A 27287-nucleotide genomic window follows, 5' to 3' on the forward strand; every position below is an offset into this window, starting at 1 on the left:
GAATCCAGCATATAAATGGACTGTGCCATCATTTATCTTTTGCTTTGCCGTTATGCCAGCAAGGCCGTGTTTATTTTGTGGAACCTGCAGATGAAAACGTTCCTGAGTCTACTTCTGAAAGCAGCCGAGTGAGTGATCTTGCCACAATACACACACACTAATATATATATATATATATATATATATATATCTATCAATCAATCATATACACAGACCCATAGATTTCCTGTGGTTTTGATACTGGAAATAAAACACTTAACTTAGAAGAAAGACAACTTTATTGGCTATGAAGGGTCTTCCACATATAATACGGATATATCCCAGCATCACATAATACTGATAACCTAGGAGACGTCGGGGAAACACTTTATATTCCCTTTATTTCAAGTAGACAAGATACATAATTGCAGTAAGGAGGTAAACCTGAAGTGTCCGACGAAAAACAATGATAAAAGAGGCGCACGGCTCATTGCAGACATTTTACTGAATACTAGAACTATATATATTTCTGACACAAGAGACAATGTGGTAAAATAAAGGTCATTCCAGAATGGGAACTCCATGGAGGAGGCTTTCTGTATTGTAAAGGAAATTGTCACCAAGAAAAAGCAGCAGGTGCCAGTGATGGAGCGGAAGAACGGCGTGACCCTACGGCCACTGCGTGACCCCCCCACGGCCACTGCCATCATTAGTGAGGGGCGTTTCCAAAGAGAAGGAGAACTCAATCCAGAAGTGGCACCGGTTTCAGTAAGGGAGTTGGACACTTGCTAGAAAAAAAGTCCAAAAAAGGCAACACATCTCCTCGCTGTGCAAACGTCAAGAACGGCGTCTAGGGATAAGAGCGCGATGGTCACGTGACTTGTCCAGGCAAAAAAAATATGGCAGAGATGAGCAAATCGATTTGCAGGACCCTGGAGTCCAGGGGCCACGTCAGTACTCTAACCGCTGAACGGGAACACTGCACGCCTGCCGCCATCCCCGGCGCCTCGTCTGACTTGTCGGCTTGGTGTCAGGTCATTGTTTTGGGATGACGCATGCAAGACATCCCTCCAGGAAGGCCAGCGGCTAGGAGACTTTTTGGAAGGTTAACGTCCAACAAATACTGGTGTCACTTGACCAAGATCTTGCAAATCGATTTACTCATTTCTAAAATACTGTTATTTATGCAGCGCTGCAGCACCTCCGCAGAATTCGAGGACAGCCAAAACCATTGTCATATGGATAAATCATCAGATCACCATCATCTTAAAGCTGCAAAGACCGAATACATTGGCAGCTCTGATCCAGCTAGGGTCAAGATCACATGTCCTCAATATGTAGAGCATGTTCAGATTGCAATGCCCGGCCCAACCGGTACGTCTCCTGTCCTGAACTGTCTCACAGCATACATGAGGCCCGGTCAGGAGGCCCTATGGCCCAGCCGAGTATTGTGATCAGAAGCACAGTCTGTGTATAACGGACATGTGAACCCGACCATAAGTCCATGAAGACTAAAACCACAAGGACTGTCCCTTACTATTTGGATGGTGGATCCGAAATGATTCCGGCATCGTCAGATCGTACTCACCTGACCCATGTCTGGATGTTGACTGCAGCAGTGGTGGCAGTGACGGAGGGAAGGGTCACTGGCAGAGCTGCTGAGCCCAGTGATTGGCTGCAGCAGTGGTGGCAGTCACGGAGGGAAGGGTCACTGGCAGAGCTGCTGAGCCCAGTAATTGGCTGCAGCAGTGGTGGCAGTGACTGAGGGAAGGGTCACTGGCAGAGCTGCTGAGCCCAGTGTTTGGCTGCAGCAGTGGTGGCAGTCACGGAAGGAAGGGTCACTGGCAGAGCTGCTGAGCCCAGTGATTGGCTGCAGCAGTGGTGGCAGTGACGGAGGGAAGGGTCACTGGCAGAGTTGCTGAGCCCAGTGATTGGCTGCAGCAGTGGTGGCAGTGACGGAGGGAAGGGTCACTGGCAGAGCTGCTGAGCCTAGTGATTGGCTGCAGCAGTGATGTGCAGTGGCTCTGGAGCAGGGGACGGACAGTTCGGTCTTTGTCATTTTACAGTGCAGGAATAGTTTGGGTCCACTTCTGTAAAGTGGAAAACCCTGTTAAAGGTGAATCTAATGAGCAGATGGACACCTTTCCCTTTTCACGTTTCAAAACTAACAAAACAAGTAAAATGGTGCAAATTTTAGCCCAAATTTAACTTTTGAAAAAGAAATGTTGACCTTTCTACACCAGAAAATGGAAAAACATAGTTTTGTAAATTGCACTTATGATGGTTTTTCTATCTGACAGCCCCACAATGGTGTCGCTGACTCTTCAGGTCTCAGCAGCTCCGGCCATTCAAGTCCATGTGCCAGAATTCATTCAGAAACGGACAATGCGCCGGTCTCCTCCGATCAGATCGCCTTCATCACATGATCTCCATTTTCATGGTGACCAACAGCATTTTCCGCAAGAAATGGAATGAATTGATCACTATTGCAAGTAATGGTCCTGAACATGTCGTATCAGAACATGCTTTCGTGCGCAGGTCCCTCAATAGTACAGGGTTCCCAAGTGAAAAAACTAATGAGCTATATAACAAGTCTCTAAAAACGAGGCCCTGCTGGACGTCCCCCAGAGCCGAGGCCGCGGATCCCTGGAAGAAAATCCAATGGCGATTTCCATGTAAAAGGTTTTAAGCCATCTTAAGATCTTGGGAGGTCTAAAGTACGGAGATCAGCGGAGCCACCCAAAATATAGATCATTTCCTGAAATGAAAAACAGAATCCAACAATGAAATCACAAACATCGTCCTCCCAAAATAAGGGAAGAAATCCTTCTTACTCTCTGTTCACACTGGCATCATGGATTCCGCCAGATCCCACCGAGATCAGCTACTACCAACCCCCCATCGGTCCATTGCATCGCCCCACATATACTACCTTTATCCTGGCGATCCAGCTGCCGCTTACACCATCTCGTACTGGTTGTTGGTGATATATCGGGACAGGCAGCAGGCCAGGAACATTCCCACAAGCTGCAGAACAAGAAGCCATCAGCAGTTACTCCTAAATCAGCTCTAGAATATGGAGAGATCATCGTCTAAAGCAGAGAAGCCATCGGCAGGGAGCGAGCAGCCAGTCACGTCACGCAGAGAAGAGAAAACTACTTTACAACTGCAACCAAGTGGCCGAAAACTGCACCGGAAAAGCATCAAAAAACTACAGCATAGAGGAATCCAGCCCGCGAGGATAGCAACAACATGGCTGTGCAGAAAATACTAAAGAGTCACAATAAGGAAAGGCATAGTCTATAAGTGGTAATGGAGGCGAGGACCCCTGTGTGTAAGTGGTAATGGAGGCGAGGACCCCTGTGTGTAAGTGGTAATGGAGGCGAGGACCCCTGTGTGTAAGTGGTAATGGAGGCGAGGACCCCTGTGTGTAAGTGGTAATGGAGGCGAGGACCCCTGTGTGTAAGTGGTAATGGAGGCGAGGACCCCTGTGTGTAAGTGGTAATGGAGGCGAGGACCCCTGTGTGTAAGTGGTAATGGAGGCGAGGACCCCTGTGTGTAAGTGGTAATGGAGGCGAGGACCCCTGTGTGTAAGTGGTAATGGAGGCGAGGACCCCTGTGTGTAAGTGGTAATGGAGGCGAGGACCCCTGTGTGTAAGTGGTAATGGAGGCGAGGACCCCTGTGTGTAAGTGGTAATGGAGGCGAGGACCCCTGTGTGTAAGTGGTAATGGAGGCGAGGACCCCTGTGTGTAAGTGGTAATGGAGGCGAGGACCCCTGTGTGTAAGTGGTAATGGAGGCGAGGACCCCTGTGTGTAAGTGGTAATGGAGGCGAGGACCCCTGTGTGTAAGTGGTAATGGAGGAGAGGACCCCTGTGTGTAAGTGGTAATGGAGGAGAGGACCCCTGTGTGTAAGTGGTAATGGAGGAGAGGACCCCTGGGTGTAAGTGGTAATGGAGCAGAGGACCCCTGGGTGTAAGTGGTAAGGAAGGCGAGGACCCGTGTGTAAGTGGTAATGGAGGCGAGGACCCGTGTGTAAGTGGTAAGGAAGGCGAGGACCCGTGTGTAAGTGGTAATGGAGGCGAGGACTCCTGGGTGTAAGTGATAACGGAGGCGAGGACCCCTGGGTGTAAGTGGTAACGGAGGCGAGGACCCCTGGGTGTAAGTGGTAACGGAGGCGAGGACCCCTGGGTGTAAGTGGTAACGGAGGCGAGGACCCCTGGGTGTAAGTGGTAATGGAGGCGAGGACCCCTGGGTGTAAGTGGTAATGGAGGCGAGGACCCCTGGGTGTAAGTGGTAATGGAGGCGAGGACCCCTGGGTGTAAGTGGTAATGGAGGCGAGGACCCCTGGGTGTAAGTGGTAATGGAGGCGAGGACCCCTGGGTGTAAGTGGTAATGGAGGCGAGGACCCCTGGGTGTAAGTGGTAATGGAGGCGAGGACCCCTGGGTGTAAGTGGTAATGGAGGCGAGGACCCCTGGGTGTAAGTGGTAATGGAGGCGAGGACCCCTGGGTGTAAGTGGTAATGGAGGCGAGGACCCCTGGGTGTAAGTGGTAATGGAGGCGAGGACCCCTGGGTGTAAGTGGTAATGGAGGCGAGGACCCCTGGGTGTAAGTGGTAATGGAGGCGAGGACCCCTGGGTGTAAGTGGTAATGGAGGCGAGGACCCCTGGGTGTAAGTGGTAATGGAGGCGAGGACCCCTGGGTGTAAGTGGTAATGGAGGCGAGGACCCCTGGGTGTAAGTGGTAATGGAGGAGAGGACCCCTGGGTGTAAGTGGTAATGGAGGAGAGGACCCCTGGGTGTAAGTGGTAATGGAGGAGAGGACCCCTGGGTGTAAGTGGTAATGGAGGAGAGGACCCCTGGGTGTAAGTGGTAATGGAGGAGAGGACCCCTGGGTGTAAGTGGTAATGGAGGAGAGGACCCCTGTGTGTAAGTGGTAATGGAGGAGAGGACCCCTGTGTGTAAGTGGTAATGGAGGTCTCAGTCTGTGTCATTGGTCGTTGTCGTGCAGTCACACTGGTCACAACTGGTTATAACCGGATTAGTTAGATGTCCGTCGTGCACATGGCAGCTCACTGACTGAACACACGAGCCCTTATACACGGTCCTGGGAACGCTCGGTGCCAGTTCACACTCACCTGGAAACAAGCAATTCCAAATGAAATCCCGGCTACGATTCCCATCCGAGACTCCATGACTGATGTCACTTTGGAGATGCAGCCCTGAAGGGAGAAGAGCAGGGTGTGAAGATGGAGGCAGCGGTGTCTCCACCGAATACATGGCAGCTCTGTCTCCTGATAAATCAGTAAAGCAGGGAAGAGTCTGACAACCCTGGATCCTACAGCCGACCACCGAAAGGTCACCGGGAAAAGCTGGCCGCGCGCTCACAGAGCAGCCTTCATATTACCCCACCAAGGTCATCTGACACAGACGCTACTGCGGCAGAACCTCCCGGCTCCACTAACTTACAAGTCCACAAAATTAGACATTTGTGATTGGTGGGGACCTACCAGTCATGAGACCAGATCGGTCACATCTGATCACTGCTGTTCTATGGGATGGACCGAGATGGCCACGTACCTGTCCATCTCCATCAGTATCATAAGCACTAAGAAAAGAAGCATCAGGAGCACTCCATTTGTGGAGGAAGGCCCCGCACACGACTCCCACCATGCTGCACTGGCCCCGCACACGACTCCCACCATGCTGCACAGACGTCAGGCACTTGGAGGCAGCGCTGGGTGTCCCCAGACATTAAGAAGGGGCGAGAACATCTCCACCCTACAAAGTCATAATCTTGGTGAATCTACAGCTGCTGACAAGTTCCCTGAAAACTAAACTTTGGATTAGATGAAATTTTGCTTTACCGGCGGATGGTCCCGTGACTCGATGTCAATCCCACGGGCCATGGCCATGTTACGCAGCCACGTATCACTTACGTCTGTGAAGACGACGTCCTTGGCCTTCACCATGTCCTTCAGGGCTTCCTGCGTACAGTTCTCTGGCTTCGCACAGCAGCTCTGGGGGATCCCGCTGGTCTTGTAGTAGGGGCTCTGCCCCCAGTCCGTGTACGACTTCACCCCACAGCACTGCAGCTGCACAACACAGAAGAATCGGAAGAAAACACAGATCACCCCAGCATCTCCGGATCCTCGCCCTATTTATCTGGACATGCAATTACCCACAGACACGACCAGTCAGAATAAAACCAGCTGGGCAGGGGGCACATCAGTGAGCTGTCGGCTCTTGGATTGGAAGCAGCAAATATGGGGAAGCGGAAGGTTTGGAGTCAATCTGACAATGCAAAGGTGGGACCTCCAGATGACTGGTCATCTCCAAAACTGCTGCTCTTATGGGTGTCTACCAGAAGGAACCATGACCATCAAGCCAGCGACATTGTCATGGACACCTAGAGCTCACTGACATGTATCTGGTTGGATCCTGCAGATCAACAGCAAATCCTCAAATTAGTGATAAATATACTGCTGGATGGGTTTAAAGAGGTGTCAGGTCTGCAGAGTATTGCAGGTACGAGAGAAGGGTGTCAGGTCTGCAGAGCATCGCAGCTATGACAGAAATGTGTCAAGAACAGATCCTTGATGTGGCCTCCGTGGATCTTGTATTTCCAGCACATCTTACAGATGACACGCGACCGCTCGAGGGTCACTGGCGCGGACAAGCGGCAACCGGGGGGGGGGGGGGGGGGGTCACTGGCGCGGACAAGCGGCAACCGGGGGGGGGGGGTCACTGGCGCGGACGAGCGGCAACCGGGGGGGGGGGGGGGTTACTGGCGCGGACACGCGGCCAACCGGGGGTCACACTTTCTACAGCAGCAGCTATGATGGCTATCGTGACCGCAGTTCCTTTATGACCTGTGGCCCCGTCACGTAATATCCATCAGTGCTTCGGGAAGATGAAATTCCCTGGGGTTTGTGTATGTGGTGGAGTAGAATCAGTGACCGTCTACTCACCGTCTTCTGGATGGTGTCCACCGCCCGGCTCCTGGGGTCTCCAGTAGTATTATATTGCTTTAGGGCCTGCATGTATCCGAGCTCGAAACTGTCCTTAATCTGATAGGAGAGAGACAGACACTAACTTAAGGCGACCACCACTGCAGGCAGACACTTCCCTCCACACCCGGCTGGGGTCACACTGGGAGGAGGAACCACAGTGAGGGGGGGGGAACCATACTGGGGGGTTACCACATTGGGGGAGGACCACACTGGTGGGACACTCTGCTTCCTCTGAGCACCATAGTCGCCCACCTCTCCAGTATAGGCCCAGATTTCTGGCTCCTACTTGCTGTCATGCACCAGGGACCTTCAGTCCTGGGCAGTCGGTGGAGCCGCAGGTGAACGGTTCTGTGCAGGACGCAGCGCTGATACACTGTAACGAGGCGTTCACCTGTGTGTCCACCACATGGCCCGGACATCAGCCATCATGATACGATGCAGTTTTCCATTCTACTTTCTGCATCACAAAGAAACAAACAATATTCGCTAACACTGCGCTGCCTCTGATCAATCCTGAGAAAGGCTAGCACCTAAACGCGCATTGGGGGACGGCCACAGCGCGGTGGTCTTTACTACTGGAAGTGCTCTCAAAGGTATGAATGGGTTTCCTTATACTTTACCTATGGGCACATATAGTGCATTATGAATAATGTGGTGATACCCTCCTTTGATTGAGGGTGAGCAAGTGATCCACCTATGATTGGTGCGATCTAATCATATTAGTGCCACAGCAATGTGTAGCCGCTTGTGTTTTTATATTATTTTATTCACCCTTTGCATCTTTCCCTTTTTCCTGTATTTGCATTTTTACATTTACTATACGACCTTTCTTGCCGTCTATTATGGCCTCTTGGCCACCTCCCTACCTCCCTCCCTCCCTATAGTGTATGACGACTGGTCTTAGATCAGTCCACTCTGAGCAGCAGTATAAACAGACTTGTATTAGCCTTAAATAATATACACCAATGGATAGATATCTGCTGAGTTGTTCTTTTAGTTATATATCAATCCTGAAGCTGGTACATCCGACCAGTCGTAATCTACTGACAGCGGAGACGCTTCACCTCTACAACTACGGGCAAGATACGACGGAGGGTCCAAGAATCGCAGGGTAATTAAAGGTGTGATCCCACCGGGACGACAGTCACAGAATCCACCACAATATCAGACATCTGGGATTCCAGGGGAGATCGAGCGCTGCGCTCTCCAGTCACATCTATGGGAGTTATGGAAGGAGCGGGGTCGCAGAGTTAAGACCTGCATCTATCCGGCATGGGTAACCACAGGTGTGAACGGCTCCATGACTGTAGGTCCATGATTAGTATTGCGAGGAGCTGCACCGGAGGGGGCAATGATGAAAACGAAGACGAGATATCAGATCAGTGAGATCTATGAGGATCCCGGAGAAGATCTCAACACGACACTGAGGCCAGGGATCAAGTGTCAGATCTGTAAAACTAGACTCTCCCCAGACAAGAACAGCGGCAGCCAAAGATTCCTTCCTGTGGAGGATCAGCTCTGCGCCAGGACGCCGCCCCCCATAGCGCCAAGACGCCGCCCCCCCATAGCGCCAAGACGCCGACCTCCCATAGAGCCAAGACGCCGACCTCCCATAGAGCCAAGACGCCGACCTCCCATAGAGCCAAGACGCCGACCTCCCATAGAGCCAAGACGCCGACCTCCCATAGCGCCAAGACGCCGACCTCCCATAGCGCCAAGACGCCGACCTCCCATAGCGCCAAGACGCCGACCTCCCATAGCGCCAAGACGCCGACCTCCCATAGAGCCAAGACGCCGACCTCCCATAGAACCAAGACGCCGACCTCCCATAGCGCCAGGACCACCTTCATTGCGCCCACACTGTGTGCTATCTCACCTCATGTCTGAAGACCAGTCCCACAATGGCAGCCACCAATTCAATGAGGAAGATGAGAGACAGGAACATGGCGTACTGAAAACAGAGATAGAGCGCCGCCATCAATGTGTGTCTGCCGCTAATCGGTCACTGCGCCTCCATGGCGGTGTTCATTTCAGATGATTGGCTCCATTGCTCACAGATGTTGTCACATCTCGATCACCAGTCATGGCCTATCATCTGGATGAGGGGCCATGAGGAGTGGCACACGGCCATTCCTAACCGCACAGGACAGACAGGTTCTTACCAGTTTCAGCATCCAGGTACTGGCGCGGCAGGTGGCAAAGCAGCCAAAGGTCCCCAGCAGGATGATCACGGCCCCGGTGCCAATCAGGACGTACGGCACATTGATGGCTTTTTCGTTGAGCAGTGAGAAGTAGACATCCAAGCTGACTTTTCCCCAAACGCCCACAGTCAGTAGAATCACACCGGTAATCTGCAGATAACAGAGAGCGACAGTCACGACCACAACAAACCACGCAGAGATCTCACCTGGCCACACATTACACCACTGATCGGACTAATGCAATATCATTTCCCTTTTATCACTTATTAAAAGGTGTTTTCCCAACTTTACCACTACTTTCCCGACAGGCGGAGAGCTGGAAACCATTCCTGGGAATTACTGACTGTCTGCAGCAATGAACGGGAGACCAGCTCACTGGTGGGGAAGCCTCCTGAGATCAGCGCTGGGTGACGGAGGACCACGGCCACCATGAAAGGGCACTTTATTGCTTCATTGTCCCATCAGCATCAATTGCAAGGACACCAATCACAAAATACCTGCTCCTATGGGTGTGCACAACAATATGGCCGCTCACCATCAACTTCCAAAGACAGCCATCAATTCTAGATAAGCGACGAGTTAATGGCCTTCTCCTGTCCCCCCATACACCTGCACTCAGCTGAGCATGCACGTGTTCTGTATGGGGGCACGCTGTGCCTTCCTGACTCTTCTACTCAGATTATCTCTGGACATATCTCACCGATGAAATAAAAAGGGTCCCGACAACCCCCATTCTCAATTGGTAGTTGGCTGCCAACCATCTGACAACTGTCACTCCCCATACAAATGCGAGCATGGCTGCACCGGCCTGCATCCTCAATAGGGAGAGAGCATACGGGGGGCTCCACTCCAGCAGATTATGGAAACCTGACCTTACCAGAGCGTCATTCTGCACGTATTGGGTGCAGGAGGGGGTGCGGACCAGGTGTGACCGCCACGGAGCAGTGTGTACTATGTACCGGCCTGGTGGTCACACGGATCTATTAGAAGATTAATCTCAGCGCTGTGTACAATGACGCCCATCGCGGATCGGCAGAGCGCGCCCGTCTCCGACTCCTAAAATATATAATAAATTGGGTGCAGTAGTTCAATGCAGTTTGTAGGGAATATTTTTTCCATAAGAATTTGGGAAAGTTCAGAAATGTCCTATAAATGTCTGTCCTATTCCTGATCTCAGGGTCTGGACTTTTATCGGAGATGAATCTGTGCTGTAGGAAATTTATCACTTACACATCAGCCGTGTATGAGGGAGTCAGAGTCGTGGAGTCAGAGTCGGAGGTTTGGGTGACCGACTCCACAGCTCTGGATTGTAAGCAGCAAAGTTGCGTCCTCTGACAAATTGGTGGCAGCGGTGAGATGTGCGCGATTCCTCCTGGTGTTAACTCATATTTATACACACACATACATACATACATACATACATACATACATACACAGTACAGACCAAAAGTTTGGACACACCTTCTCATTTAAAGATTTTTCTGTATTTTCATGACTATGAAAATTGTACATTCACACTGAAGGCATCAAAACTATGAATTACCACATGTGGAATTATATACTTAACAAAAAAGTGTGAAACAACTGAAAATATGTCTGATATTCTAGGTTCTTCAAAGTAGCCACCTTTTGCTTTGATAACTGCTTTGCACACTCTTGGCATTCTCTTGATGAGCTTCAAGAGGTAGTCACCGGAAATGGTCTTCCAACAATCTTGAAGGAGTTCCCAGAGATGCTTAGCACTTGTTGGCCCTTTTGCCTTCACTCTGTGGTCCAGCTCACCCCAAACCATCTCGATTGGGTTCATGTCTGGTGACTGTGGAGGCCAGGTCATCTGGTGTAGCCCCCCCATCACTCTCCTTCTTGGTCAAATAGCCCTTACACAGCCTGCAGGTGTGTTTGGGGTCATTGTCCTGTTGAAAAATAAATGATGGTCCAACTAAACGCAAACCGGATGGAATAGCATGCCGCTGCAAGATGCTGTGGTAGCCATGCTGGTTCAGTATGACTTCAATTTTGCATAAATCCCCAACAGTGTCACCAGCAAAGCCCCCCCACACCATCACACCTCCTCCTCCATGCTTCACGGTGGGAACCAGGCATGTAGAGTCCATCCGTTCACCTTTTCTGCGTCGCACAAAGACACGGTGGTTGGAACCAAAGATCTCAAATTTGGACTCATCAGACCAAAGCACAGATTTCCACTGGTCTAATGTCCATTCCTTGTGTTCTTTATCCCAAACAAGTCTCTTCTGCTTGTTGCCTGTCCTTAGCAGTGGTTTCCTAGCAGCTATTTTACCATGAAGGCCTGCTGCACAAAGTCTCCTCTTAACAGTTGTTGTAGAGATGTGTCTGCTGCTAGAACTCTGTGTGGCATTGACCTGGTCTCTAATCTGAGCTGCTGTTAACCTGTGATTTCTGAGGCTGGTGACTCGGATAAACTTATCCTCAGAAGCAGAGGTGACTCTTGGTCTTCCTTTCCTGGGGCGGTCGTCATGTTAGACAGTTTCTTTGTAGCGCTTGATGGTTTTTGCAACTGCACTTGGGGACACATTCAAAGTTTGCTCAATTTTTCAGACTGACTGACCTTCATTTCTTAAAGTAATGATGGCCACTCGTTTTTCTTTACTTAGAATTTGTATTATGGCAAGAAAAAAGCAGCTAACAGTCTATTCAGTAGGACTATCAGCTGTGTATCCACCAGACTTCTGCACAACACAACTGATGGTCCCAACCCCATTTATAAGGCAAGAAATCCCACTTACTAAACCGGACAGGGCACACCTGTGAAGTGAAAACCATTTCCGGTGACTACCTCTTGAAGCTGATCAAGAGAATGCCAAGAGTGTCCAAAGCAGTCATCAAAGCAAAAGGTGGCTACTTTGAAGAACCTAGAATATAAGACACTAGATGGTGGCCCGATTCTAACGCATCGGGTATTCTAGAAAGTCTCCCGACGGTGGCGTACTTATTTTAAATCTGCCGCCAATTGGCCGGAGACAGTGTTTAAATTTGGCGCCACAATCGCAGATTGCTCGCAGCCGCCCGCCGCGACCAATCAGCAGAGTGGTGTTTAAATTTGGCGCCGATATCGCTGATTGGTCGCAGCCGGCGGCTGCGACCAATCAGCGAACCGTGTTAGTGAGGACCGGGGAGCATCCACCTGCCTTATAATGCGCCATGCAGGATGTCACACACCCCCTCCCTTATAATGCCGCATGCAGGAAGTCACATCCCCCCTATAGAATACCCCATGCAGGATGTCACATCCCCCCTATATAATACCCCATGCAGGATGTCACACCCCCCTCCCTTATAATGCCCCATGCAGGAAGTCACAACCCCCTATATAATACCCCATGCAGGATGTCACACACCCCCACCCCACCATTTAATGCCTTATGCCCCCATACAATAAAAAAAAAAATCGAATACTCACCTCACTTCTCAGCTGCAGCTCCAGACTCCAGCGTAGCTGGCATCTTCCCGCTCTGTGACCGCTCAGGAGAGAGCGCAGTGTAAAGACATCACCACGCCCTCTGACCTGAGACGTCACAGAGCTGCACCGGAAGACACAGGACCTGCTGCGGAGGCACGGGGAGGGGTAAATATGGCACCGGGTGCTGGGGTCCTGAGCGAGCGGGGAGAGGAGAGGGGAGAGGAGAGGGGAGGGGCGTCACACTTGCTGTCGGGAGATAAGCAGCCGTAGCTGCTGATCTCCCGACGGTAGCCGCATGGAGGTCAGTGGCGCCTCCGGTCGGGGGACTTATGCTGCGAGCAGCCGGCTGCATCTCCGCTGACCTCCGTGCAGCAGATGAGCCGCTAACGGCCACCATCTTTTTCTGAAATGCTGCGTTGCTGATTGGCCGCGGCCGGACCAATCAGCGACGCGGGATTTCCTGGACAGAAGGACAGACAGACAGACAATCTATATCTATAATTGTCTTATCCTGTCTGTCTGTCTGTCCAGGAAATCCCGCGTCGCTCATTGGTCCAGCAGCGGCCAATCAGCGCCGCGGGATTTCTGAAAAAAGATGGCGGCCGTTAGCAGCTCATCTGCCGGACGGAGGTCAGTGGCGATGCAGCGGGGAGATGAGCGGCGCTAGCAGCACAACTACCCCGAAAGGCGCCGCTGACCTCCATGCGGCTAACGTCGGAAGATCAGCGGCTTGGCCCACTGATCTCCCGACAGCAAGTGTGAACGGAGGACCAAAGAGCGGCGCCGCCGGTCGGGATGCTTCTGCTGCGAGTAGCCGCTCATCTCCCGGCTTCTCGCAGCAGAAGGAGCCGCACAGGCAGCGCCGCTCCCCGGTCCTCGCTAATACGGAGCCGCATAAGCAGCGCCGCTCCCGGGCCCACACTAATACGACGTTGATTGATCGCGGTGGCCGGCAGCGACCAATCAGCGAGATGGGCGGCAAATTTAAACGCCGCTGTGCTGATTAATAGCGGCCGGCCACCGCGACCAATCAGCACTGCGGCGTTTAAATTTGCCGCCCATCTCGCTCATTGGTCGCAGTGGCCGGCCGTGACCAATCAGCGAGATGGGCGCTAAATGTAAACACTGCTGTGCTGATTGGTAGCGGTCGCCGGTGGCCGCGACCAATCAGCGAGATTGGCGCCAAATTTAAACAAAGCTCTGCTGATTGGTTGCGGTTACCGGTCACGAATAACCAGCATTATTGGCGCCAAATTTTTAAACATCGCTCTGCTGATTAGTCGCGGCCGTGACCAATCACCATTATTGGCGCCAAATTTAAATAACGCTCTGCTGATTGGTCGCGACCACCGGCCGCAAACAATCAGCATTATTGCCGCAAAATTTAAACCCCGCTCTGCTGATTAGTCGCGACCAATCTGCGATATAGGCGCCAAATTTTAACACCGCTTTGCTAATTGGTCGCGGTTGCCGGCCTCGACCAATCAGCGATTTTGGCGCCAAATTTAAATACCGCTCTGCTGATTGCGCCCGGTCGGCCGCATACCTATTCTAGAATACCCGATGCGTTAGAATCGGGCCACCATCTAGTATATATATATATATATATATATATATATATATATATATATATATATATATATATATATATATATATATATATATATATATATATATATATATATATATATATATATATATATATATATATATATATATATATAATCGTCTTATCCCGTCCGTCTGTCTGTCTGTCCTGGAAATCCCGCGTCGCTCATTGGTCCGGCAGCGGCCAATCAGCGCCGCGGGATTTCTGAAAAAAGATGGCGGCCGTTAGCGGCTCATCTGCGGGACGGAGCTCAGCGGCGATGGAACCGGGAGATGAGCGGCGCGAGGCGCTCATCTCCCGGCCAGTAGCAGCGGAAGGACCGCCGGCGTCGCTGACCTCCATGCGGAAGGGAGGACCGGGGAGCGGCGCTGCGGGTCGGGATATTTCTGCTGCGAGAACCCGCTCATGTCCCGGCTTCTCGCAGCGGAAGTACCCGTACAGGCAGAGGCGCTCCCCGGTCCTCACCAATATGATTCGCTGATTGGTCGCGGGCGGAGAGCGCGACCAATCAGTGATCATGGCACTAAAGTTAAACACCGCTCTGCTGATTGGTCGAGGGCAGCGGCTGCGACCAATCAGCGATTTAGGCGCCACATTTAAATAGTGGCCGCGACCAATCATCGATATGGGCGGCAAATTTAAACCCCGCTCTGCTGATTGGTCGTGGTTGCCGGCCTCGACCAATCAGCGATTTTGGCGCCACATGTAAACACTGCTCTGCTGCTTGTGCCCGGTCGGCCGCATTCCTATTCTAGAATACCCGATGCGTTAGAATCGGGCCATCATCTAGTTATATATATTAGATATTTTCAGTTGTTTCACACTTTTTTGTTAAGTATATAATTCCACATGTGGTAATTCATAGTTTTGATGCCTTCAGTGTGAATGTACAATTTTCATAGTCATGAAAATACAGAAAAATCTTTAAATGAGACGGTGTGTCCAAACTTTTGGTCTGTACTGATATATATATATACACACACACACACAGATACACAGATACATACATACACACAAAAGCAGATTTATCAGAAATTGCTAAATCACGACATTGTTTTCTGAAATTTTCCTATTTAAAGGCACAGTCAACTTGTGTAAACGTCTGACCGCTAGAATTTAGTTTTCGCTACCCTATGTGAAAGCAGCATGATGTCGCGGTCGAGACCCTGATATCAGTGATGTGTAACTCTACTGGGTGCTGCAGTTTAGATTAAAAACGGTATTAGGTACTGCCAATCTAGCAGTGCTCTGAATGCTGAGCTCTGTATACACCTCCCCCCACACCTGAGTGGCAACTTTGTGCCCAACAGTGGTGCCGGTGGGATTGGATTAACTGGCAACAGTCCTCTAATGATGAATTTCCGGCTGGTAAAACAGTGATTTTATAAAAACTACAGCACACAGCCCAGTAAATGACACAGCGTTGGAATCAGGGACTCTGCCTCTACATTATGGTGCTCTCAGATTAGGGGGGCAAAAAACGCTGACAGATTCCTTTTAACATTTGTTGAATCATTTACAAAGACGATTTCTACAGACATTGGCTAAAACCAGAGGTAGTTGACACGGGACCTGCGGAGGGAGAAACGTGAAGCTTAATGTCCTCAACTGATACTAGGGTAAAAGACCCCAACAGGAATTAGGCTTCGATATGAAGGGGCGACTTCTGAGCTCCTACAAGGAATATCTTCATCACACACAGAACTGACAAACGTGAAGACGAGAAGAAACCAAGAGAAACATCCCAGGAAACTTACCCGACTGCTCACATCCATGAAGCACAAAGAAAGAAAAGAGACGTCAACTAATGTTATTAGGTGAGATAAGAACTGTACAGACACAAATCATTATATCCGGCAACACTCATTATGGAGATGGGAATTCAGAGAAGAGATCACCACATCAGATATCACCATCACCACATCAGATATCACCACCATCACATCAGATATCACCACATCAGATATCACCACATCAGATATCACCACATCAGATATCACCACATCAGATATCACCACCATCACATCAGATATCACCACCATCACATCAGATATCACCACATCAGATATCACCACATCAGATATCACCACATCAGATATCACCATCACCACATCAGATATCACCATCACCACATCAGATATCACCACATCAGATATCACCACATCAGATATCACCACATCAGATATCACCACATCAGATATCACCACATCAGATATCACCACATCAGATATCACCACATCAGATATCACCACATCAGATATCACCATCACCACATCAGATATCACCATCACCACATCAGATATCACCATCACCACATCAGATATCACCACCACATCAGATATCACCACCACATCAGATATCACCACCACATCAGATATCACCACCACATCAGATATCACCACCACATCAGATATCACCACCACATCAGATATCACCACCACATCAGATATCACCACCACCACATCAGATATCACCACCACCACATCAGATATCACCACCACCACATCAGATATCACCACCACCACATCAGATATCACCACCACCACATCAGATATCACCACCACCACATCAGATATCACCACCACCACATCAGATATCACCACCACCACATCAGATACCACCACCACCACATCAGATACCACCACATCAGCTATCACCACCACATCAGCTATCACCACCACATCAGATACCACCACATCAGATACCACCATCACCACATCAGATACCACCACATCAGCTATCACCACCACATCAGATACCACCACATCAGATACCACCACCACCACCACATCAGATACCACCACCACCACATCAGATACCACCACCACCAGATACCACCACCAGATACCACCACCACCAGATACCACCACCACCAGATACCACCACCACCAGATACCACCACCACCACCAGATACCACCATCACCACATATCACCATCACCACATATCACCATCACCACATCAGATATCACCACATCAGATATCACCACATCACCACATCTGATATCATCACATCAGATATCACCACCACATCAGATATCACCACATCAGATATCACCACATCAGATATCACCACATCAGATATCACCACATCAGATATCACCACATCAGATATCACCACATCAGATATCACCACATCAGATATCACCACATCAGATATCACCACATCAGATATCACCACCACCACATCAGATATCACCACATCAGATATCACCACCACCACATCAGATATCACCACATCAGATATCACCATCACCACATCAGATATCACCATCACCACATCAGATATCACCACCACATCAGATATCACCACCACATCAGATATCACCACATCAGATATCACCACATCATCAGATATCACATCATCAGATATCACCACATCATCAGATATCACCATCACCACCACATCAGATACCACCACCACCACCACCACATCAGATACCACATCACCACATCTGATATCATCACATCAGATATCACCACCACATCAGATATCACCATCACCACATCAGATATCACCACATCAGATATCACCATCACCACATCAGATATCACCATCACCACATCAGATATCATCACCACCACATCAGATACCACCACATCAGCTATCACCACATCAGATACCACCACATCAGCTACCACCACCACATCAGATGATATCACCACCACATCAGATATCATCACATCAGATACCACCATCACCACATATCACATCAGATGTCACCACATCAGATATCACCATCACCAGATATCATCACCACCACATCAGCTATCACCACATCAGATATCACCACCACCACATCAGATATCACCACCACCACATCAGATATCACCACCACCACATCAGATATCACCACCACCACATCAGATATCATCATAACCACCACATCAGATATCACCACCACATCAGATATCACCACCACCACCACATCAGATACCACCACCACCACCACATCAGATATCACCACATCACCACATCTGATATCATCACATCAGATATCACCACCACATCAGATATCACCATCACCACATCAGATATCACCATCACCACATCAGATATCACCATCACCACATCAGATATCACCATCACCACCACATCAGATACCACCACATCAGCTATCACATCAGATACCACCACATCAGCTACCACCACCACATCAGATATCATCACCACCACATCAGATATCATCACATCAGATACCACCATCACCACATATCACATCAGATGTCACCACATCAGATATCACCATCACCAGATATCATCACCACCACATCAGCTATCACCACATCAGCTATCACCACCACCACATCAGCTATCACCACCACCACATCAGATATCACCACCACATCAGATATCATCATATCCACCACATCAGATATCACCACCACATCAGATATCACCACCACCACCACATCAGATACCACCACCACCACCACATCAGATATCACCACATCACCACATCTGATATCATCACATCAGATATCACCACCACATCAGATATCACCATCACCACATCAGATATCACCATCACCACATCAGATATCACCATCACCACATCAGATATCACCATCACCACCACATCAGATACCACCACATCAGCTATCACCACATCAGATACCACCACATCAGCTACCACCACCACATCAGATATCATCACCACCACATCAGATATCATCACATCAGATACCACCATCACCACATATCACATCAGATGTCACCACATCAGATATCACCATCACCAGATATCATCACCACCACATCAGCTATCACCACATCAGCTATCACCACCACCACATCAGCTATCACCACCACCACATCAGATATCACCACCACATCAGATATCATCATATCCACCACATCAGATATCACCATCACCACATCAGATACCACCACCACCACCACATCAGATACCACCACCACCACCACATCAGATATCACCACATCTGATATCATCACATCAGATATCACCACCACATCAGATATCACCATCACCACATCAGATATCACCATCACCACATCAGATATCACCATCACCACATCAGATATCATCACCACCACATCAGATACCACCACATCAGCTATCACATCAGATACCACCACATCAGCTACCACCACCACATCAGATATCATCACCACCACATCAGATATCATCACATCAGATACCACCATCACCACATATCACATCAGATGTCACCACATCAGATATCACCATCACCAGATATCATCACCACCACATCAGCTATCACCACATCAGATATCACCACCACCACATCAGATATCACCACCACATCAGATATCACCATATCCACCACATCAGATACCACCACCACATCAGATATCACGTCTGTAAAAATTGGCAAAGCACACTGTCAGAGAAATATTGAAAATATCTTCTCTCTGAAGCCCCTCTCCCCCCCCCCTTATCCACCCTTTGTCATAAGAGGAGAGCTGAGAGCACTGTCTGTATGCATTTAACATATGCCTGAGAAGTTCCCTGTAAACAAATGTCAGCCAAGAAGTGCTACAACCTAATTAAAATGCGAGGGTCTTTCTCCCTGGCAGAAGCAGCGGATGATCAGACACAGGCTTTACACATAGCTTTTGAAGCTTGCTCCCCAGGACGAAAGAGGGAAGTTAATAGAGATCTCCAGGACACCCGGCACAGATACGAAATATGGAATAGCTCAGGTTTCATAATTCTGATAATAATGGGACCCATATTTTAAGTGGCAGGGTCAGCCAAGGAACAAGATGATTATTTTTTTCATAGCCATAAGCCCTTCTGGGGAGCTGTAGAGCAAGAGCACCTGAATAACGGATCGCAGCTATGCCATGTGTGGTCTCTAAATGAAGGTAAAATCATAATAGAAAATATGGTATCACTTTTGGGCTTCTGGAATCAACCAGTGATAAGTTATCCCCAAAAACAGATATCTTAAATAAAATGTGCAGGCTAGAGTCCAGCCCCGTGATGTCAGCCCAGGGGGTGTGTGGGCAGATCTTCCCTCAGGAATAAAAGAGTCCACGGAGGATAGATGAGCATTCTTTGCCAGGAGGTTATCGATACTATAAGCAACGGATCGTGTTCGATAACGTTCAAATCAAATCGGGGAGCTCCTCCACCTATGCAGATTCGTCCCTGTGAACTGTATAGAGTAAGTGTCTTCTATAATCCTCTTTATTTTATGTAACTGTCTATTCTATACTGTAAATGTCCATTTGTAAAATCTTTGTATATTTTTCCTAAAACACTGCCTCTCTTTTGAATTAAATAAAATTTAATAGTTCTGTTTCTTTTGTCCTGTAATTGTTCCCTTTCCTGGAGCCATATACGCTACCAGAACGCAGGCGTCCGGCCAGGCCTGTATTATAGTTCAAACGCAGCCGGTGGTGGCAGCGAATAATAATAATTGGGCTATCGTGAAGCCGGCAGTAACCGTACGGGGGCGTATACACACATTCCAAGCGTTGGAATACGGAGGTGTGCGCCATACGCTTTCTGCTCGCTTGCCGATAGCTAAGTAGTGAGTAATCTGGATCATATGCTCGCGAATCCCTGCTCAATCCTGTGAATAATTGACAGCGTGACGGCATTGGTGAGATATTGTGTGATCTCCCCGGTGTCGTCCCTGTGAAACCCTGACAAATTGGTGGCAGCGGTGGGATATTACAGAACATCAGTGGCTGGATTGAGCCATCATTCTTGTCACTGAAAACTTGCACGGTTCTTGCGAGAATTCTGTGCAGAGTTTTAAGAAATCAGTCTCCAGTGTTTTAATATTTTTTATCTGGGACATTACTATACGTGTAGCAGTTGCACCTCCCCCCCCCCCCCCTCTCTTGTTTTTCTGTCCTATCCTTTACTTGGCAATAATGGCTACACATGGAGGGCCCCGGTATCATCAGCAGGGGAAGACCACTATCACTGCTCTCTGTGAGCTGAGGCATATTGACCCCATGGGCAAAAACAAGGCCCAAATGATTGCTGAACTGTTGCAAGGTGATGCAGAGCCCGTCCGACTGCAGAGCCCTGATGATGGGGCGGCCAGCCAAGCCCAGGATGGCGCTGCTGCAGGGGGCCCACCTGTGATTGCCAGCCAGACCCGCAGCCAGGGTAGTGTGGACCCCCACCTGCAGATGGCCTTGGAGCAGCTCATCGCAGACGGTCGTGACAGACGACGGCAGCTGATCCTGAAATTCCAGGAGCTAGCAGAGCAACGGGCCCAAGCTGACCGAGAGGCTGCTGAGCGCCAGGCCAAAGCTGGAGCTAGCCCGAATTCAGAAGGAGCCGTCCTCCACACAGACCCGTGAGTCCAACAGCGCCAACTGTTTTAAACCCCGTCCTGAGCATTTCCCTGTGATGGAAAAGGATGGAGACTTGGACACATTTCTATGAGGGTTTGAAAAAGCCTGCAGACAGTATCAGCTGCCCACGGACCAGTGGACCAGGTACTTAACTCCAGGGGTCAGAGGAAAAGCTCTGGAGGTGTTTGCTTCTCTCCCTCAAGATCAAGATGGAGACTATGAGGCCGTCAAGCAGGCCCTGATAAAAAAAAGTACCAGCTGACTCCGGAGGTTTACTGGAAAAAATTCAGAGCCCTCCAACGTGGACCAGATAATAGCTACAGTGATATGGTGGATGGGCTCAGAACCAACTTTGAGCAATGGATCTGAGGACTGTCAGTCACCACCTTCAAGGACCTGAAGGATCTGATGGTGAAGGACCAGTTTCTTCATCTTTGCCCAGTGGAAGCGAGACAGTTTGTGCTTGACCGGGACCAAAGGAAGCCGCCAAAGCAGCCCAGATCACAGATGCCTATGAGGCCAACCGCACGCCAGATGTGCGGAAGTCAGCCGCCGCCAGCTGGAAAGGGGGTAAGCCTACGACCACCCAGTGTCCCAGCCCCATCTTTCAGCACCTGGACTGCATTTGACTCCCGCAAGTGCTATACTTGTGACCAAACGGGTGACATCAGCCTTGTCTGCCCGGAGAGGCAGAAGATGGACCCCACACGTGAGGCCTCAGGGCCTACTGCAGCCATTTTTTTGTGGTTGGGGCGGTTGGCCCGGCCCGGGAGAACTTACAACCGGTTACTGTGGGCAACCAAAGTAACCACAGAGCATCAGATGGAGCACCCCCCACAGGCCGCCCAGAGCACCAGATAGAGCGCCCTCCACAGGCCGCCCCAGAGCACGAGCATATCATTATCTTCAAACTGAAAGTAAAGATTACACAAGAACCACAGGACGGATTTCATCCCCCAGGTATCATATTAATCAGTGTAATGCCACCCACCTGACAGTGTATGTGGTTACTGAGCACAATCCTGCTGACAGCTGCGCTTTAAAAGGAACATTAAACAGTAAATGCAGATAAATGAGGACATGCCGCCACGCTCTTCATCACTTTCTTAACTCTTATTTTGTCTCATTTTACCTAGAAATAGATAAAAAAAATCTTTGTTGAGTCTCAGAAACTAGGGCAAGTTCTCCTCCTCCTAACTGTCCTGCGGAGAGTCCCTGGCAGAGAAAACCCCGAGCATCGCAGAAGGCAGAGTAGGAAGAAAGACGGCGAAGCTCACACCGCATTGTGGCCATCATTTCTCAGCCACATTACAGCAACAACTTCAAGACGCGAAGTAAAAGTATCACAGACATCAGAAGATCGGCCGTGGTGGGAACCGTCTCCAAGGTGAAGGGCAAAGCTTCAATCCATGATTAGCGGAGGCCTCCATTTATCTTTGTCCGTGCGCCTTCCGGAGTAAAAGGGTTTTATTAGAGACTTTTATGTCGGCGCCGAATTCACTATTTACCGACTTTACAACTTCACTTGGTTTTGACTTTTTGAAATGAAGCAAAACTTTTGCACAACCTGTAAAACTACTGGAATACAAAACCCATTTTTATGAAATTTTAGACCAAACATGTGAAATATTAAAGGATCGCGAGACGTTTTACTTCAAGAAGTAAAGAAAAAAGAGTAAATGAAGAATCTGAGCCAAGTGTTTCCGGAGTAAGATAGTAAGCGGCATAAAGGGCGACCAGGGTCGTCAGTGATCTCCAGGGTCGTCAGTGATCTCCAGGGTCGTCAGTGATCTCCAGGGTCGTCAGTGATCTCCAGGGTCAGTGTTCCTTTAATTCCTCGTGGGCCTCACAAAAGAATAAAAGCTGGAGCATGTGGGGTCTAAGCCCTTTACAGGGGTCAGAGGTAAACGTCACGTGCAAATGTGAGGAAGAAGGTTATCCTGCAAGTAAAGCCCAGGAGAGGCAGCCATGCCCCAAGTCAATGGCAGACGGTGAGTGCAGCCCCTCGAGGCCACCTGAAGTCCTGCCGAGTATGGCCTCCACATGGCTCCTCCGGATCTTGCACGGCACGTTACATTCCTCCACGTGCTGGCGAGAATCTGCAGTGTTCCCCAAAGCCGGAGCAGTATATGCCACAGCCATAAGTGGCCCCCTGCCCGAATCACTGCACCCCGGGACGGGTGCGAGGCCCAGCGTCAGAGGACGTCAGGACCAGATCAATTGTCCAAGGATGGACACACGACAGAAATCACAGACCACTTTCACATGAATTTGATTGGAAAATCTCCTAATGGTCCAGGATTCAGAGCAAGAATCTCCTAATCAGCCAAACAGCCGACCCGCGCGACTCCCAGGAACAACAAAACACATAAAAACAGATGAAAAAAAGAGAAAAATCATCGGATCAGTATAGGAGATGTCTTCCAATCTGTCCCAAGTAATTCACAAAAATCATTTACATATATGCAGATTTGAGTAAGATGCTCGTATGGAAAACATGTAAGGCTGCGTGCACACTATGCGTTTTTCAAGCGTCTTTGCCGTGGAATTTCTGCAGCATAATCGCTTAAACAACGCTTGGTAATCCGCGCCCCATGGTCCCGAATGATAATCCGCTGTGCTGTGCACATGCTGCGGAAATGTCCGCTGCGGATTATCATTGTGGAAAAATACGCAGCACGTCCATTATTACTGCGGACACGCAGCGTAATCGCCACCATTGACTTGCAGTGAAACGCTTGATATCCGCGTGACTACATCTGCACACGCGGATATCAAACGGTTCAATGTGCGGATGGTACCGAGGCCTGGAGAAGAGGAGGAGACTCATCCAGACCCGGGGACCATAGAAACTGTAAAAAAAAGAATTAAAGTAAAAAATATACATTATACTCACCTTCTGATGTCCTCCCGGTCTCCATAGCGATGCGTCCTGGCTCCCCGGCAGCTCGCGATGATCTAAAAAGGACCTGCCAGGACGTCATTTAGTCATGTGACGGGTCACACGACCGCTGATCTGTCACATGACTAAATGACGTCATGGCAGGTCCTTTTACACCACCGCGAGCTGCCGAAGACACTGAAAGAATCAGAGAAAAGACCGGGAGCCATCGGAAGGGGAGTATAATCTTTATTTTTTTCCATTCTTCTTTTCTTTTTTTAAGTATTACTTGGTCACACTATATAACTCCACGCCGGTCACGCACTTTTCTAAGTGATGCTAAAATCGCTAACCCGCAGAAATGCATGAAAAACGCGTGTACGATCCGCATGTACAATCAGCGCGTATGATCCACATGTACAATCCGCGTGCACAATAAGCATGTGTTTTTCCTGCCAGGGAGGAGCGGAAAAAATCTGCAGCATTTCTGCATGGTGGGCACTAGGCCTAACACTCACTCCCCATATACATCTATGGTGCAACATCTCCACCTAGTGGTAAGTAATTATTCACTATATAAATGGGGAAAGTTTACAATTCATATATATAAAAAAAAAGTCCATAAACTATTAGTGACAGTGCTGATGTAAACCTTGATGAAAGTATATTGTAAGCAATGATTACACCCTGCTCCATAGGGTCCGTGCAGCATTAAGTGCATGACAGTCACTGTTTCACCTGGAATCCTCATTGCCAGTGCATCCATCCAGAAGCAGCGAGAACGTGGCAGACCCCACAATGGCCACACACTAGCACGCACGCTACAGAGGAGACATCAGCACAGACACTTTATTTTATGGAGTTTTTTTATATATATATGAATTGTAAACTTTCCCCATTTATATAGTGAATTACTTACCATTACTTACCACTAGGTGGAGATGTTGCACCATAGAGGTATATGGGCAGTGAGTGTTACACTTTTTCCATACGGGCGTCTTACTGAAATCTGCATATATGTAAATGATTTTTGTGAATTACTTGGGACAGATTGGAAGACATCTCCTATACTGATCCGATGATTTTTCTCTTTAATGTTTTATGTATTTTTTACTGAAATTTGTTGATGGGAGAAATTCCTGTAGTTTTGTTGATGGAGGAGTAAGTGGATCATCTGGTAATCCAGTAGGTCCGGCTGACGCTGGATCCCAGGAATCCTCCACTTGTCTCTTCACCTCCAGACGACAAGGCGGTGAGCGAGTGCAGACGGGAGATCGAGCGGCCGCTCACACTTCACCTCATTATTAAACTTACATCTTCACCTTCCTTACAAAGTTTAGAAATAGGTTCCCAAGAAATAAGAAGCTGCAAAATCCAAAATAACAAGCGCAGACGGTCTGAATCCTGCCAGTCCTCCGCTGGTGACCCGGGCTGTGGAGTCCAGTCCTCCGCTGGTGACCCGGGCTGTGGAGTCCAGTCCTCCGCTGGTGACCCGGGCTGTGGAGTCCAGTCCTCCGCTGGTGACCCGGGCTGTGGAGTCCAGTCCTCCGCTGGTGACCCGGGCTGTGGAGTCCAGTCCTCCGCTGGTGACCCGGGCTGTGGAGTCCAGTCCTCCGCTGGTGACCGGGGAGGCCGGCGGCCTCCCCTCTCCCCCCTGCACATATTACTGCCGGCTGCCTCCTCTCTCCTCTGCACATATTACTGCCGGCTGCCTCCTCTCTCCCCCCTGCACATATTACTGCCGGCTGCCTCCTCTCTCCCCCCTGCACATATTACTGCCGGCTGCCTCCTCTCTCCTCTGCACATATTACTGCCGGCTGCCTCCTCTCTCCTCTGCACATATTACTGCCGGCTGCCTCCTCTCTCCTCTGCACATATTACTGCCGGCTGCCTCCTCTCTCCTCTGCACATATTACTGCCGGCTGCCTCCTCTCTCCCCTCTGCACATATTACTGCCGGCTGCCTCCTCTCTCCCCCCTGCACATATTACTGCCGGCTGCCTCCTCTCTCCTCTGCACATATTACTGCCGGCTGCCTCCTCTCTCCCCTCTGCACATATTACTGCCGGCTGCCTCCTCTCTCCTCTGCACATATTACTGCCGGCTGCCTCCTCTCTCCCCCCTGCACATATTACTGCCGGCTGCCTCCTCTCTCCCCCCTGCACATATTACTGCCGGCTGCCTCCTCTCTCCCCCCTGCACATATTACTGCCGGCTGCCTCCTCTCTCCCCCCTGCACATATTACTGCCGGCTGCCTCCTCTCTCCCCTCTGCACATATTACTGCCGGCGGCCTCCTCTCTCCCCCCTGCACATATTACTGCCGGCTGCCTCCTCTCTCCCCCCTGCACATATTACTGCCGGCTGCCTCCTCTCTCCCCCCTGCACATATTACTGCCGGCTGCCTCCTCTCTCCCCCCGCACATATTACTGCCGGCTGCCTCCTCTCTCCTCTGCACACACCGTCTCTGTCGTCTCCTTACCCAGAAGATGAAGGAGTAGATGAGGAGGACGCTCTTCAGACAGGTGATCACGGGCTTTGTCTGGAGTCTGCGGGACGGGGACGCCATGACTTCTCCCAACTTCTGCCAACTACAACCTGGACGCCGGAAACAGCCGAGCAAACGCCGGAAACCCCCGAAGGCACTCGGCCACTCGGCTACTCGGCTACCAACAAAGAGGCTGCGGGAGCGCCGCAATCATCTCCGGTCCCGGGAAGCCATTAGTCCTCCATCCCTGATCGGCAGGGGCCAATTATCCATGGGGGAGGGATGGGGAGCACACGGGGGTCCCGGGGATTGCGGACACTTCCTGCCCCAGAGGACGGAGCAATAAGCAGATGTCTGCGGAGGGGGCGCCACCT

At 49.8% G+C, this 27287-nt stretch overlaps 1 protein-coding gene across 1 annotated transcript; it reads right to left on the reverse strand.

The window, feature by feature from the left end:
* Window positions 1-260: 260 nt before the first annotated feature.
* Window positions 261-27287, reverse strand: TSPAN6 (tetraspanin 6). Its single transcript, XM_073642210.1, has 8 exons — window positions 26908-27287; window positions 9154-9342; window positions 8868-8942; window positions 6950-7048; window positions 5918-6073; window positions 5117-5200; window positions 2912-3006; window positions 261-2737 (listed from the first exon to the last, which is right to left on the reverse strand). Exons 1-7 carry the CDS (start codon window positions 26992-26994, stop codon window positions 2938-2940), a joined length of 759 nt encoding a protein of 252 aa, XP_073498311.1. The 5' UTR covers window positions 26995-27287; the 3' UTR covers window positions 261-2737; window positions 2912-2937.

The sequence above is a fragment of the Phyllobates terribilis genome, unplaced genomic scaffold, assembly GCF_046119375.1.
Source record: "Phyllobates terribilis strain yellow unplaced genomic scaffold, ASM4611937v1 Scaffold_7__3_contigs__length_470593459, whole genome shotgun sequence".
NCBI classification, from domain to species: domain Eukaryota; kingdom Metazoa; phylum Chordata; class Amphibia; order Anura; family Dendrobatidae; genus Phyllobates; species Phyllobates terribilis.

Coding starts and splice junctions, on each gene's coding strand:
- TSPAN6 (XM_073642210.1), bottom strand. CDS start 26,994: ATGGCGTCCCCGTCCCGCAGACTCCAGACAAAGCCCGTGATCACCTGT. Junction 9,343..26,907: donor TCTACTCCTTCATCTTCTGG/GTAAGGAGACGA, acceptor TGTTATCTGCAG/ATTACCGGTGTGATTCTACT. Junction 7,049..8,867: donor GACTGGTCTTCAGACATGAG/GTGAGATAGCAC, acceptor CTCTCCTATCAG/ATTAAGGACAGTTTCGAGCT.